Genomic DNA, 16,868 nt, shown 5'->3' with positions numbered 1-16,868 from the left:
GGTTTTCTTTCTTTTCTTCATGCTCATTGCGGTACACCCAGTAACACAAAACAGCAGAATGACTCCTTTCTCTATTCAAACTGGTTGAATGAGTGATTTTTATATTGCAGGCTCCTGCAACTCACCACAGGTGAGTTCAATTCCAAAGTAAAGGAGAACCACCTGCTTGAAATCTAATTATTTCTAATTCCTAAAAGGTGCCAATAATATTGTTGCAGTTTTAGAACCCACACTTGTAAATATGACATCACTTGTAAATATGACATTAAAGGTTAAAGGTAGCACCCCTAGTTAGTCCACAAGCAACACGTAGGCCTCCATAGGAACTCAGTTATTTCATTATTATGTGTTTTAGATAAGGCCGTGTTTCCAATAGTTGAATCTGCGTTGCATCAATCAAATAAGATTAGGTCCCCATTCCGTCCATTTTGCGACCTCTCTCTTCCAGCGACGCCATTACGCGCCCCTACAGTCGGTGCCTCACAGCTCGCTCAAACGACGCCATAAGCCATGTGGTTAGGCCCGAGTAAAAAGGGGGCGGAACACCAAGAAGAAGGTGTGGCCTGTCAACCAGCCGTCAAAGGCATGGCCGGTAAGCCCTCACCAGCCAACCAGGGCTGAGGTAACATCGCTGGCAGGCGTGGCTTTGTGGAGCGCGGAGTGATCGCGTGGCGCGTGATATAAGCGTGAACGCAAAGCCCGTTCACGGACTCATGCGGGAGCGGCGCTATTGAACGGACTTCTTTTGATGAGAGAGCGCTGGTTGGACTTGGTCGGGAGAGTGCATTGCAAACGGACTTGTTGGAGACGCGCTTATGAAGAAGGATTTGAGAACTGATACGGAGCGCACATTTGCGAAAGGACTCACTCGCTGGCGCTGATTAAGAGGACTTTGAGAGAGAGAGAGAGAGAGCGTTTAGCGCGAACGTACAGATAGTACGTACGAAGGACACCAGCTTCCCCCCCCCCCCCCCCCCCCCGCTATATAGAAGGTCCGGACGCGTTCCAATCTACGCGGAGCTGCCTGCCGGGTTTCGCCCGTGGAACCGGAGCCTGGACGGGAGTCGACTGGAGCCTGGACCCTCTACCTGACCATCTACCAGCTACAATCCCCGTGTGAGTGTGTATGTTTGTCTGGGGTCCTAAGTTAAGACTGTTGTTAAGACTGCCCTGTGTTCTGCTTCTTCCTCTTCCTTCCCTGTATATTCCTTTCGTTTCCTCTTCTCTTGTATATTTGTGAATAAACCCATCTTTGTTCTTCCCATACTCTGGTTTCCTCTCCATCCGATTGCATCCGTCCTTTCTTTCATTGGGAAATGTGGCACGATTCGGAACCACTAGAATCGGGTTTAGTCCCTATTAACGGCCCGAATCACGGCTCGCTTCGCTCGGCGTGTCCATTAACGCCGTGGTTCGGGCGGGAGTTATCTCCTTGCTTTACGGCCGATGGTATTACTTAGGTAATTGGACTAAGACTCGACCAACAACCCTACTTACCACCGACCGGAAGGAACGTTATAACTTCTAAGTACTCGGGTCGGCCAGATAAGAGACAAGGGGATTTAACCCCCCCCCCCCCCTTGATAAGGGGAGCGCCGACCCCCGAGGTCCTAACAATATTGTCTGGGCCATTTTAGGATTTATGTGTGAAATAAGGTTAATATTTCGTAATTTTTTTAAGCGTTTTTGGTTTTGTTTCACTGCAAACCAAATAAATACATATGTGGATACCAATTTTTTTTTTTTTCAACAGTTTTCTGGAAAAATGGTGCCAATATTTTTGGCCACGACTGTACAATAGGTAAAGCTCTTCCAAGATCAGAGATGCCCTTTAATTTGGCTAAAGGAAACCATGGTGAAAAGGCATTATTTACTAACCTTTACATATGCTGTCAGGTGTTTGCTCATCACCTCGATGTCCTTTTGGCACTTCATAGAGTTGCCATCACCATTGAATATGCCCAACAGGGAAGGTAACTTCTTGGGTGTGACTGCATTCCGAGATGATTTTGGTGGTTGTTCTGGTTCTTCAGACTCCTCATTGTCAAGGTAATTGCTGTACAGCACATCCTGTGTGTAAATCTGAGACTCCATTTTGAAAACTTTCTGAATGAATGTCTTGGCCTCTTCATACAGTTTTTCCTTCAACTCCTCCAATGCCATCTGCACATTTAAAGGATAAAACATGAGCAACAAAACAAATTATGGACAATTTGGTCATTTTAAAATGCACAAAATTCATAGGAATGTGAAAAGCAATTATATTTCTGTTTTCCAAATCTCTCTAATTGTGAAGTTCACAACAATAAAAAATAATTTGGAAAATGAGCATGTGAGTGCGAGAGAGAAAACAAATTCAGCCAAATGGCCACTTTGCAGTGAAGAAAGAATATTTTAAGTTTTTATCATTTTATTATGATCAGCAAACTTGTACAAAACAAGAAAGACTGAAACAAAGCTTATTTTATACCAAGACGTTTATCAGTGGTGTACTGCCCAACACAACTAATCCGCTGCAGCTATGTTTTATTAATTTAACCGTACAATGGTTTCACCAAGTGTGCATGGTATTATGGGGAAGGAAGGGGGTTGATTGTGCCAGAATATGGTATCGTGGCTCAAAATACACTTCAAATAGCTTTAAAATAATGGGTATGGGGGCGCAGGAAACGAAACAGCAGGAAAACATAAAACATAAACATAAACAGAGAAAAACCCATAAAATGTCATAGCCCCATAAAAATACATAAAATGTCAAAAATGTGCAATTAAAGGCCGCCAGTTAGCCATCTTTAGTGGAATTATAAAACAAAATCTTCTGCATATGTATACTGTCATGTATTGTCTTTGTTCCAAGTTTGAACAAAATTGGTCCATGCATGTCCTCTGACAAATGGTTGTGGTCACATTTATGTAACAAAATGGCCACCAGTCAGCCATCTTGGATCTAATCTCTAAACAAAAATAACGTGCATATATAAGCCATCATTCATTATCTGTGTGCCGAGTTTGAACAAGATCGGTAAATGCATGTCCGAGAGAAGGTTGAGGATGTTTGCAATATCAGGTTTTGTTTTTTACAACTAAAACGGCCGCCAGTCTACCAGTCTGCCATCTCTGATCAGATCGCAAAATGAAGTGAGGTGCACGTGTATGTTATAATGAACTGTGCTTGCGCGAAGTTTGAACAAAAATCGGACCATGCCTGTCCGAGAAATTGTTAGGGACACGTTGAAGTAATGAAATGGCCACCAGTCGTCCATATTGAATCTGATCTCAAAAGAAAATGAGGTGCATATGTATGCCATCATTCTTTATCTGTGTGCCAAGTTTGAGCAACATCGGTGAATGCATGTCTGAGAAATGGTTGAGAACGTGTTCAAAAACCGGGATTTTTTACAATGAAAATGGCCGCCAGTCAGCCATTTTTGATCGCATTATGAAACAAAATGATGTGCATATGCATACCATCATGTATCGTCTTTGTGCCAAGTATGAACAAAATTGGTAAATACATATCCGATGGTTGCGGATGGATGGACGAGACCCAATCCATAAGTCCCCATTTCGGACCAAGTCAATTTCGGACCAAGTCACGGCTAATGATACAGCCAATCAAGTGGCATACTCATCGGGACGGCTGGATGCCCTTCCTGATGCCAACCCTTAGTCGCCTCTTACAATGCACAGGGATATGGTGTACCTATTCTAAATCGGGGTGCACACCAGGATCAATCATCCCAGCAAGCTGGTACTCAATTTGCCGACCTCGGAAGGATGACAGGCTGAGTCAACCCCCCTGGTGTTAATTCAGCGATCGACCAGGATTCAAACTCAGGATCCTAGGATCCCAAGCCTGTGCCCTAACCGCAAAGCCAACACCAGGCTAATGGTATCCTAGTCATTAACATAAATACTGTATGTAGTATTGTAGTGACAGATATGCAGTACCAGAGTCGCTAAGACAATCAAAAGCCCAGATACCTGTTAGTTTATTGGGATTGAAAAGGAAAAGGGATAAAAAGCAAAAAACCGAGATCAGGCAAACCCAGGAATTAATCTTGTCGTTCAGATTAATTCTTCCAGTCCAGTCGCGGTTTCTCAGCGGCAGATTCACTACGTCAGCGCATCACGTCGGCATCTGGCATGTATATAACAGCTTGAACAGGAGATTATCGACTCTAATTCTGAATTGAATAAATATTTGAACTGACATTTAGTGTTTTTTTCATCTTTGTTTGGCATACTGCATTGAGTGGAGTGGTCAATTGTCAGTTCATTGATATTTTAAGATAAAGATCCTGGTTTCCCTATGTCTATGCCCTATGGCAGACTGGGGTTGGGGATTTGGGGTATGGAGGTGAAGCAGGGGGGCGCAAATTTATGTTTTGCCCCCCCGGGTGCCAGACACGCTCAGTATACCACTGTTGAGCACGTCTATAAAGTTTGTACTACAACATTTGTAAATCAGTAGTAGAACTTCTATATATACATTTGTAAAAAAGTAAAGAAACAATTAATAAAACCTTTTTTTTTAATGTAAAGGGATGTTACTCCAAAAAGTATGTAAACAAGGTAGGGATGATCATGAGAAATGATCATGTGAAACCATCCCAAATCCTTTTTTGATAATTGTGTGTTTGTTGTTGGTTGTTGTCTCCAAAATCAAATGTCAGAAGGTGGAACACAGCCCTCCCAGGTGTCGGATGCACCCACGTTCGTGAATGTGTATATGTACAGTACGAGTGTGTACACGTGTATGTGTCTGTGCATAGTTGGATCTGGGGGGGGGGGCGGGACGGGGGTGAGGCAGGGGGTGCGCACCCCCCCCCCCTTCGGATTTTCGTTGATAAATTATACACCATGATAGTGGATGCAGTCCAGTGGCAGATATAGAGTGGTGTGCACACCATTCAACTTTCTCTTCATATGTCGGTCAATTATTAGTGTATTTTCAGGATACACACCGGGTTGAGGTGTCGAGTTAGTAGTGCATTAAATGTTTCCATTAATGTTTTTCACAATCACTCCGTTCATCTTTTAAGAGTGTTTTAAATGCACGTTTCCCAATCGGCCCGTTACCAGATTGTGTCGCTGATTGTGACCACAGAGCAGACATTATTATTTTGCCTAATGAACGGCTGAGGAAATCGGCTCACCAGTTCACCACTTTTCCTATTAATAGTCATCCCAAATCTGCTGAACTGTCGGGCCAGGATAGAACGCATGGAACTACAATAACTTCCAAGAACGCAAGAAATGCCGTTTCTGATGATCAGTTTTTCTAAATTTCCTGGGGGGAATTGCCCCATTCAGCACGATAACTTGGTGCATCTCACCCCTCCTTCTCCCTCTCCCGCTCCCCCACCATCTTCAAATTCTTGGTTTCACCCTTGGTGTGCATGCAAGTTGTTTATTCCTGCTATCCCCTCAGGAGATGGAACGGAGATCTACCGGATCTCTCAAAGTATCCACCTTCGTTGTGTGTGTGTGTGTGTGTGTGTGTGTGTGTGTGTGTGTGCGTGTGTGTGTGTGTGTGTTATAACTGTCTTTTATAGACAGTTATATCACAAACTAGGCAACCATTATTCAAAGAAAGATGTAGGGATGGTTTCACATGATCATTTCTTGTGATCATCCCGACCTTGTTTTCCTACTTTTGGGAGTAACATCCATACATGCCTTTACATTTTTGTAATTGTTTTTATTACTTGTCATCATTATTAGCAGTGGTGGAGTGCCAAATTTTGAGGTACCGGAGCCCTGCAAAAAGTATGTCGGCCATGACCTCATCACCAGATCTACTAGCACATCAAGTTTTAACATGACACTGTGGCGGACACAAAAGCCCACTGGCGTGGTGACATCATTCCGCGCACCAAGCGGGCGGTGGCCACGCACCAGGGGTAGGCGTGGCCTCATGATATACACCGGGCGCCCAGCCCGGGACAGTACAGTGTTACAGTGTAGTCTTAGAATAAAGACATTTATATGTTACCGCTTGTCCGCTTCCTCCTTGCTCACAAGCAGCGCGCGTAACGCCGCGCTTTACTGGTGACCCTCGACGTTGGATCCGCCGAAGCGATCCTTCCGAACACGACGCCATGGCATTGGCGATTAAACTTCCCGAGTTTTGGGAGGCCCAGGCCGAGGTCTGGTTCGTTCAAGCCGAAGCCCAGTTTCAGCTTCGGCGCCTCACCAACGACGACCTGCGCTACTGCCATGTCGTCGCCTCCCTCGGGCCCGGCACGGCCGCTCGAGTTGTGTCCGTCCTTCGCCACCCACCGGACGGCCACAAGTACGAGACACTCAAGCGGCTACTCCTAGCCACGTTCGGCCTCACGGACGACGCACGCGCCGATCGCCTCCTGGATCTCCCCGAGCTCGGTGAGACGCGCCCGTCGGTCCGAATGGACCATATGCTGTCACTGTTGGGCGACGAAGCCCCCGGTTCGCTATTCCGGGCGCTTTTCCGGCGCCAACTTCCAGCGCAGGTTCGCCTTGCGTTGGCCGGGACCGAGCTAACGGAACCCCGAGCATTGGCAGCCGAGGCGGACAGGTATTTCGCCGCTTCGGACACGCGGGCGAGCGTCGGCGTGGTCTTCACGGCCCTCGACGCTGATGTTCAGCAGCACGCTGATGTTCAGCAGCACGCTGATACGCGCCTCGTGAGCGCCGCCACGCCCCGCCCACCGCCGCGGCGAAAACCGCCACCGCGGGGAAACCCGCCAACTCCACCGGCCTGGCGGAGCCAGCCGCGCTCCTCCAGCTCCACCACCTGGTGCTGGTTCCACACCAAGTTCGGCCACGAAGCTCGGCGGTGTCATCCGCCGTGCTCCTTCCACGGGTCGGGAAACGCCCGGGCCGGCGCTCAATAGTGGCGATGAGCGCCGGCCGTTCGAACAGCCTGCTGTTCATAACGGACACCTTCTCCGGGCTACGTTACCTGTGCGACACGGGAGCGCAGGTGAGTGTCATTCCCGCCGGCACGTCAGACAAGCACGCCGCGGGTGGGGGCCCCGCGCTGCTTGCCGCGAACGGGACGCCCATCCGTACGTACGGAAAACGCTGCCTCTCTCTGCGGTTTGGAGGGCAGGTTTTCCGATGGACGTTCGTCACTGCCGACGTGCCCATGGCACTGCTTGGCGCGGACTTCCTGTGCGCTAATGGGCTCCTGGTCGACGTCAAGCGCAGACGGCTTGTCCAGGCCGAGACGTTCAGCTCGCTCGCTTGCGCGTTGCCCAGCTCAACGAGCGGCTTGCCAAGCGGCTTGCCGAACGATTCGGTTCCGGCCACGTTGGGCTGTACGCTTCCGGCAGCGGACGCATTCACCCGCCTCCTCGCCGGCTTCCCGGCCCTCACGCGGCCCACCTTCTCGGCGGGGGCCGTCAAGCACGGGGTGGCCCATCACATCCCCACCGTCGGGCCACCGGTCTACGCCCGGGCACGCCGCCTCGAGCCGACGAAGCTGGCGGTGGCAAAAGCGGAGTTCGCTACCCTGGAGCGACTCGGCATCGTGCGGCGCTCAGAGAGCGCTTGGGCGTCGCCGCTGCACATCGTGCCGAAGCCCGGCGGGGGATGGCGACCGTGCGGGGACTATCGCCGTCTCAATGACGCTACGACTCCCGACCGCTACCCCGTCCCCCACATTCAGGACTTTTCCGCCCGTTTGGCGGGCAGGTCCTTCTTCTCGAAGGTGGACCTCATACGCGGCTACCATCAGGTCCCCGTCAGGCCGGAGGACGTCCCGAAGACGGCGGTCATCACGCCATTCGGACTCTTCGAGTTCCTGCGCATGCCCTTCGGTCTGAAGAATGCGGCTCAGGCGTTCCAGCGACTGATGGACAGCGTCCTGCGCGACTTGGATTTTGTCTTTGTCTACCTGGACGATATCCTCGTCGCCAGTGCGTCCCGCGAAGAGCACCTACGCCACCTCCGCACGCTCTTCGAACGCCTGGGCCAGCATGGCCTAATTGTGAACCCCGCAAAGTGCCGGTTCGGCGCCACCACAATCGATTTTCTGGGGCACCGTGTCACCAGGCACGGAGCCGTCCCCCTGCCGGCCAAGGTGGAGGCGGTGAAGGGGTTTCCGCGCCCCCGCACGATCAGAGGGCTGCAGGAGTTCCTGGGCATGGTGAACTTTTACCATCGGTTCCTGCCCCGTATCGCCCAGCTCCTGCGCCCCCTGCACGAAGCTCTCCGAGGTAAGCCGGGCAAAGGCGACGTTACCTGGACCGAGCAGATGGACACGGCGTTCACGGGCGCGAAGCTCGCCTTAGCTAACGCCACCATGCTCGCGCACCCGGCGCCCGATGCACCGATCGCCCTCACCACCGATGCCTCGGACTACGCGGTGGGCGCGGTGCACGAGCAATGGGTGCGTGGAGCTTGGCAACCGCTGGCGTTCTTTAGCCGGCAGCTTCGCCCGCCCGAACGCCGTTACAGTACCTTTGACCGCGAGTTGCTCGGACTTCACTTGGCGGTCAGGCACTTCCGCCATCTGCTCGAGGGCCGTGCGTTCACTGCCTTCGTCGACCACAAGCCGTTGATCTTCGCGATGGGCAAGGTCACCGAGCCGTGGTCGGCCCGGCAGCAGCGTCACCTCTCGGCCGTGTCCGAGTACACGACGGACATCCAACACGTCGCGGGGAAGGACAACCCGGTGGCGGATTGCCTTTCCCGGGCCGTCGCCCACGCAGTCCACCTCGGCATCGACTATGCCCGGATGGCAGCGGACCAGGCCGCTGACCCCGACGTCCAGGCCTTGCGGACCGCCGTCACGGGCCTCCGCGTCACCGAGGTGCCGTTCGACGGCGCGGGCGCGGCCCTCTTGTGCGACGTCTCTCTCGGGCGTCCTCGCCCCATCGTGCCCGCGGGCTGGCAGCGCCAGGTGTTTGACGCCATCCACGGCTTGTCCCACCCGGGCGCGAGGGCCTCCCAAAGGCTGATCGCCGACAAGTTCGTCTGGCATGGCCTCCGGAAGGCCGTCCGCGGCTGGGCCAGGACGTGCCTCGCGTGCCAGCGCGCCAAGGTGCACCGGCATACCCAGGCCCCGTTGGCCCCGTTCACGGTGCCGGAACGCCGGTTTGACCACGTCCACGTGGACCTGGTGGGACCTCTGCCCCCCTCGCGGGGTTTCACCTACGTCCTCACCATGGTGGACCGCACCACCCGGTGGCCGGAGGCCGTGCCCTTGGCATCGACAACGGCGGCCGATGTCGCGCAGGCTTTCATCGCCACCTGGGTCGCCCGGTTCGGCGCCCCCTCAGACATCTCATCCGACCGCGGCCCCCAGTTCACCTCGGAGCTCTGGGGGGCGGTTGCGCAGGGGCTCGGGGTCCGGCTGCACCGAACCACGGCCTACCACCCCCAGGCTAACGGCCTGTGTGAGCGATTTCACCGCTCATTGAAGGCCGCGCTCCGGGCCACCCTCCGCGACGGCGGCTGGGTCGACAGGCTCCCCTGGGTCCTGCTGGGCCTCCGGACGGCGCCCAAGGAGGACCTGCGCGCATCCGCGGCGGAGTTGGTCTTCGGGCAACCGCTGCGGGTGCCGGGCGAGTTCCTCCCCGACTCCACGGCACCATGGTCCGCGGCACAGCAGCGCTCCGCTCTGCAAGAGACCGCCCAGAGGTTCGCCCCGGTGCCAACGGCATGCCACGGGCACCCACCGACGCACGTCGCCCCGGAGCTTCGCACGGCGGAGTACGTCTTCGTCCGCCACGATGCCCATCGGACACCACTGCGGCCCCCATACGACGGGCCTTTCCGCGTGCTGGAGACCGGGGCGAAGCACTTCACCCTGGACATCGGCGGTACTCCTGACCGCGTTTCGGTAGACCGCCTCAAGCCGGCCCACCTCGATGTGGACCATCCACCTCCAGTGGCCCGACCCCCACGTCGGGGCCGACCTCCTGCGGGCGGACCCCCGGCACCGCCCAGCCCCGCCGCCACGCCGCCCCCCGGTCCTGCACCCATCCCAGGGGCAGCCAGGGGCATCCCACCTGGCATCCCTGCACCCCGGACGCCGCCGATCGCCAGGGGGCGCTTCGGCCGGGTCATTCGTCTGCCCCGCAAACTGGCCCTCCAGGTGCGCGGGAATTCTGGGGGGGCGCGTGTGGCGGACACAAAAGCCCACTGGCGTGGTGACATCATTCCGCGCACCAAGCGGGCGGTGGCCACGCACCAGGGGTAGGCGTGGCCTCATGATATACACCGGGCGCCCAGCCCGGGACAGTACAGTGTTACAGTGTAGTCTTAGAATAAAGACATTTATATGTTACCGCTTGTCCGCTTCCTCCTTGCTCACAAGCAGCGCGCGTAACGCCGCGCTTTAACACTAATCATTTGAGTCCCCAAAATAAGTGATAAATGAAATACACACATTTTACCATGATAAACAAAAACGTAACAAGCACCCACTTCATATCATAATGTAGAATCCTTTTAAGAAAAAAAACAGATCAATTTAGTCTCGAACCATCATTTTTTGACAAAACTATGCATTTTAAGAAATAAAGAAGGGCTTATATTATTTCTTAGCTCAGCTGGAACAAACATTGTTTGGGTGAGGTATTAGCATTGAACGGTGTCCATAAGTCAGTCAGGCAGTGAGTCAATAAACACTCGGAACTTCTTCTCTGAAACTGCACACACAATTTAGATGACACTTGACCCCAACCTTCATCACTTGTGATTTACTAAAGTTTGTTCATGGAATTAAAAAAAAAATTCAGGGTCTAAGGGTGTCTATGGGGGGGGTTGACCCCCCAAAATAGTATTTGCTCTCTTCTCCAAAACTACACACACAATTTCGATGAAACTTGACCCTTTATACCCACAGAACCTTGAGACCCCACAGACCCTTTAGATCTTTACACCCCTTAAGTCCCTTGACTTCCTTTAGACCCTTTATATCTTAACACCAATTGGACCCCTTACACCCTATGTTAGACTTGGACCCTTGACCATTTAGAGATTTAGACCACTTAGACGTTTTTAGACCCTTTGCTTGAGAGATTAGGCCCTTTCGACCCCTTAGACCCTAACTACAATTTGAACATACCCTTTAGACCTTTAGACCATCTAGAACCTTTTAGGCATACACTATTACACCATGCAAACATCTGTAGGCTTGTTGCAAAACACAAACTATACTTCTTCAGCAAGTAATGTGCAAACTCGACCAACTCAGGAGGTGGGTAGTGGGTACTCTGCTAGTAAACTATAAACCAAACTTTGGCCTACAGCGCATGTTAAAACAAAAGAAAATCAGGCCTACGAGCAACAGAAGTGGAAAAGATGGAAACATGAATAAGTTGTGTTTATAAAAACATTGATCTATATGTGCATTATAGCTATAGTGAAAAGTCAAGCATGTCTGCAGAACTAACCTTGACACTTTTTGCAAGTTCTGGCAAAAATCCAAAGTGGTCATCTGCCAAAGTATCAGCAATTGCTGGCACTATGTCTGCAAGAAATCAAAAGGGATTTTTCTTCAGTTTGTTGAAATCATGATATACTCTGCTAGTATCTGCTAGTATAAGAAGGGATCAAAATGTAAAAAAAAAGAAGTGTGAATCGTTTTAGTATGAGGTACCAACTATAAGGTGTGAACAGTGAAAATGGTGTTTGTTCAATATACATTACACGACAACAGTGTACATTTTCCATTTTTGCCAAAGTGGTTCAAAACTGAAGGTACAGCGGCCTGCGAAGTATTCACCCCCTACCAATAATGCCACATTTTTACGAATTACCAATGATGTAGAATTTTTTTTCCAAATGAACTTTTTATTCATAACGGAAGAGATCCAACTAAACACCCTAAGTTGAAGGAGTTATAAGCTATAGTTAGTTGAAAGAAGTTGCTAAAGTATTCAGCCCCTTAGTTCAGTATTTGCTGGAAGCACCTTTTGCAGCATTGACTGCTATGAGTCTTTTTGGGTCCATCTCTACCAGCTTTGTACAGTGACATGGTGAAATCTTTGCCAATTCTTCACATGAAAATTACTCGAGTTCTGCCAAGTTTGATGGGGATCGTCGAAAGACTGCATTCTTCAAGTCTCACCATAAATGTTCAATTGGGTTCACGTCAGGACTATGACTGGACCACTCAAGAACATTTTTGACCCCCGTCGCACCGCGGAGCAAAAGGGGGAAGATGGTTTTCCCCTCCGTCCGTGCGTGCGTGCGTAAGTGACGGACCGAATTCTAATTTGGTGTGTGGGTGCAACCCACGTCAAAATCCAAGATGGCCACCGCCATGTATGTCTGAACCTTGTGAGATGAATATCTTGAAAAATAAGCGAAGTACCAACTTCTAATCTGGTGTGTGGGTGTATCTAGGCATAGGGAAGAACGCTATTGAAAATTGGGTCGCCACGTTAAAATCCAAGATGGCCGCCACCATATATATGTCTGAACCTTGTGAGCGAAATATCTTGAAAAATAAACGAACTACTAACTTCTAATCTGGTGTGTAGGTGTATCTATGCATAAGGGAGAACGCTATTGAAAATTGGGTCGCCACGTCAAAATCCAAGATGGCCGCCTTGCGTCTTCCACTTTGTCAACTCACATCACTTCACCGACGGGGGACCGAGGCGTAATGCTTGTTTTCCCTTATTCAGCCATTCCAGTGTGGCTTTAGCTTTGTGCTTTGGATCACTGTCCTGCTGAAATGTGAATCTCCGACTGAGTTTCAGATTCATGACTGACTCAAGCAGGTTTTCATCAAGGATTCTCCAGTACATTGCACTGTCCACTATTCCTTCTGTCTTGACAAGCTTGCCAGTCCCTGCTGATGAAAAGCAGCCCCATAACATGATGCTACCACCACTATGCTTGACAGTTGGGATGGTGTTGATTGGGTGATGTGGAGTGTTAGGCTTGCATCAGCCGTAACGTTTTATTATTTAGACCAAAAGTTCAATATTTGTCTCTTCTGATCACAAAACATTTCACCACATCACCATAGTATTATTAAGATGCATTTTTGCAAATTCCATGAGCTTTTGGATGTGTCTTTTTCAGTAATGGCTTCTTTCTTGCCACCTGTCTATAGTGGCCCCGATCTTGGAGATAGAGCCTTGCGGATCTTTCAAAGTGATTGTTGGATTTACAGTGACATCCTGAACCAGTTTCTTGCTTGCCCAGCTGCTTTTTTTTTTCACGGGCATCACCCCAGACAAGGCATACAGCCACTCTAGGTAAGGGGCTAAGAGAAAGTTAGAAAAATATGAGGATAAAGCAAAACAAAATAAAAATAAATACATAAAAAACAAGAAAACATCCAAGACACCGGAAGTAGCAGAGGTCAGGTAAAATGCGATTAAACCTCAAAGATGTAGGAAGTATGAATTGACATTCCTCTTAAAGCAGAGTATATCATAGGATAATGGGAAGTTTCCCCTGGTGTTGGGCTAGCGGCTAGGGTGCCGGCTTAGGATCCTAGGATCCTGGGTTCGAATCCCGGTCGATCGCTGAATTAACGCCAGGGGGGTTGACTCAGCCTGTCATCCTTCCGAGGTCGGCTAATTGAGTACCAGTTCACTGGTAATTCCCTGTTTGTCGTTAAAGGCGGCAAAAATGGTTGGCGTCAGGAAGGGCATCCGGCCGTAAAACATCGCTTCAAAAAGGGGACCAAAAAACAACAACAACCACGGTTCCCGAAAAAGGCCAACCCCCGCTTTGCGGGGAAAAATGGCCTCTAAAGGTGGTTATATATAATGGGAAGCATGTTGCAGGTCGTGAATTCCAGAGCGAGACAGCACGAGGGATTAAACTATCTGCATAGCCTTTCATTCTGCACTTTGGATCAGCTGTAGTGTATGGGTGAGCGGAGATGGCAAACCGAGCTTGCGTCCAAACACTCGTCAGGGAGGAACTAAGTTAGAAAGTCCAAAAGAACATTTGCCATGAAAATATCTGTAGAACAAACCAAGAGTGGCAATCGACCTATGGTGAGAGAGTGGTTGAATAGTTGAACCCATCTCCACACCAACCAGGTTGACTATGGGTTTCTGGAGCCTATCAAGTAAAGATTAAGTGGCAGGCTGGTGCTCCAGCCCAAATGTGGCAACAGTACTCCATGAGGGGACGTATAGTTGCCTTATACAGGTACAAAATGGCCTCAGGAGGTAAATACCTCTGCGCTCGATAAAGACAACCAACTCGCTTGGAACCACTCTGAGCAATACCAGAAATGTACTTATCCCAACGGAGGTTAGAAGACATGTCCCGACTAAGAAGCCGAAGCTCCGATGATTCTGTTAAGGTTGAAGACCCCTTGTGCACAGAAGGGAAAGACCTGTTTCTAGAACAAGATATGGACAACAGTTTCATTTTCTTTGCATTGAAGGTTACCAGCCAGTCGTGCCTCCACTTCAACACATTCTCCAAATCATTGTCCAGAGAAACTCCAACCTCAATACGAGTGGCATTGAGTGAATCAGCAGATGTACAGTTGAGTGAGGAATCATCAGCATACATGGCTAGCTGAGACAGAACATTATCAGGAAGATCATTGATATAAACAAGGAACAATGTGGGACCAAGGACAGAACCCTGTGGAACACCAGAATTGATGGAGAATGTAGGAGAAGATTGATCCTCAAGTACCACCTTTATCTTGCGATTTCTAAGGAAAGCAGAGATGATTGAATGCATCACTCCAGATATGACTGAAGCTTGTGGAGCAGACCCCTGTGCCAAACTTTATCCAAGGCTTTTGAAATATCCAAAGCAACTAATCGAGCTTCACCCTTGAGCTCCAATGCCCTGTTGAAATGATCTGTAATTAAGGATAGCAGATCACCAGTGGAGCGAGAATAGCGAAAGCCATACTGGCAGTCAGTGAGAAGTTCATTGTCCTCCAGATGGCTGAGAAGTTGTTCATTGATGAAGCATTCAAATACCTTACTTATTGCAGGAAGCAGGCTGATGGGGGCAATAGTTACTTGGTTCAGAATGCTCACCGGCACCCATAAAAACAGGGACAACAGAAGCCACTTTCCATGATGAAGGTAACACTGGAGCAGACAAGCACATGTTGAATAGCTTGGCAAGAATCGGTGACATTTCGGGACAACACATCTTCAATACAATCACAGGGATTCCATCAGGACCAGTCGCTCTTGAGGAATCTAGGGTACGAATAATTCTGGCAACCTTCTTAGAAGTGATAACTGGAACAAGAATATCAGAGTCTGTACGAAATGGAAAATCAAGAAGAGGGTATCCTCCAGATATCATTGGGTGTTGAATTAGAAACAAATTCACCGTTAAAAAGAGGTTAGCCTTATCCAGAGGTGAAGTAACAACCTCTGGTCCATGAAAAAGAGTAGGTATAAAAGATTTATTGTGGTTTACACTGTTGGCAATCCACCAAAAGTCCCGAGAGCCAATCTGCTGAGTCGCAATGTTTATGGCTACAGAAGCAGCATATTGTTGTTTGGCATCCTCAATAACTCTTTTACAGTGGTTACATGCTTTGTGGAAGAGACATTTGGACTCCAGAGACCCTTGTACATGGTACTGCTTGAATAGTGGTTGCGATGAGCAATTGCTGATGCACAAGCCGGAGTGAACCATGGATGGGAATGGACCTTCACTTGATAGGTACGTGAGGGAATATAAATGCCCATTCCAGTGCAAACCCATTGGGATATTTCCTCGGCAGCCATATCAGAACCATGGCTAAAAGCTGAGGTCCATGGCACATCAGCAAGAAATGAACGGAATCCATCACAATCAGCTTTCCCAAACTGAAAACCAGTGCGGTGAAAAGGATGCACTGGAGTTGAGAATGAGGAGTAGGAGACACAAACAGAAACAGTGGGATGATCCGAGTTACCGATTGGAGGCAGAACATCGGCAACACAATCCCCGGGGTTAGAACACAGAAATGGGCGACCTGATCTGGGTAGAGTCTGGGTGGTATGATACGTCTTCCACTTCGTAATGATAGATTTCACCGTACTCAAAGGGATAATGAGTGACTCTGAAATCTTCTTATAACCTTCTCCTGAACGGTGCTTCTCCACCACTTTATGTCTGACTTCTTTGGAAAGCTCCATGGTCTTCATGCTGATGATTGATGCACATGCTGATGATTGCCTTGTTGGTTGACCAAGTGAGTTTCACCTTAAAACTCCTTAGATAAGTGGGGGAGCTTAATTTTTAAGGTTAAACCACTGATTACGTACAGGTGTAACCTATTACACGTATTTTGTAACCTTTCAAACAAATAATTTGCTCCTGGAGTGATTTAGGGTCAATTAGGCAAAGGGTTTGAATACTTATGCAACTGAGAATCATCTGATTTTCTCTGTTAATCAAAACTTATTCAGATTTTATCTGTATTTTTAGCTTTTTCACATTGGAATCGTTTGTGAAGACTCTATATATTAAATTTGATTTGAAAGCATCATGGAATAAATAAGCTGGTGTTGCTTAGCCTGGTGCCTGGTGTTGCCTGGTGTTGCTTAGCCTGGTGTTGGCTTAGCGGTCAGGGTACCAGCTTGGGATCCTAGGATCCTGGGTTCGAATCCCAGTCGATCGCTGAATTAACGCCAGGGGGGTTGACTCAGCCTGTCATCCTTCCGAGGTTGGCTAATTGAGTACCAGTTCACTGGTAATTCCCTGTTTGTCGTAAAAGGCGACAAAAAGGGTTGGCGTCAGGAAGGGCATCCGGCCGTAAAACATTGCTTCAAAAAGGGGACCAAAAAACAACAACAACCACGGTGCCCGAAAAAGGCCAACCCCCGCTTTGCGGGGAAAAATGGCCTCTAAAGGTGGTTTTGGAATAAATAAGCTCAGGGGGAATCAAAATGTGAAAACTTTTGCAGGCCACTGTACTGCCAACTAAT

The 16,868-nt window shown here is 49.5% G+C and overlaps 1 protein-coding gene across 2 annotated transcripts in view; it reads right to left on the bottom strand.

The window, feature by feature from the left end:
• The window catches only part of LOC144891293 (interferon-induced GTP-binding protein Mx3-like), a 53,377-nt gene that overhangs the window by 7,778 nt on the left and 28,731 nt on the right, over positions 1-16,868 (bottom strand). For both annotated transcript variants that reach the window (XM_078773953.1, XM_078773952.1), the window contains 2 exons: positions 11,391-11,467; positions 1,879-2,163 (listed from right to left, as the gene is read on the bottom strand). In XM_078773953.1, the coding sequence (XP_078630079.1) occupies positions 1,879-2,163; positions 11,391-11,467 (362 nt within the window). The remainder of the gene's footprint in view (positions 1-1,878; positions 2,164-11,390; positions 11,468-16,868) is intronic.

This window comes from Myxine glutinosa, chromosome 3, assembly GCF_964187855.1.
Source record: "Myxine glutinosa chromosome 3, kmMyxGlut1.1, whole genome shotgun sequence".
Lineage (NCBI taxonomy): Eukaryota > Metazoa > Chordata > Myxini > Myxiniformes > Myxinidae > Myxine > Myxine glutinosa.
The sequence above is the reverse complement of the archived record's forward strand: the minus strand, read 5'-3'. Positions and strand labels throughout refer to the sequence as shown.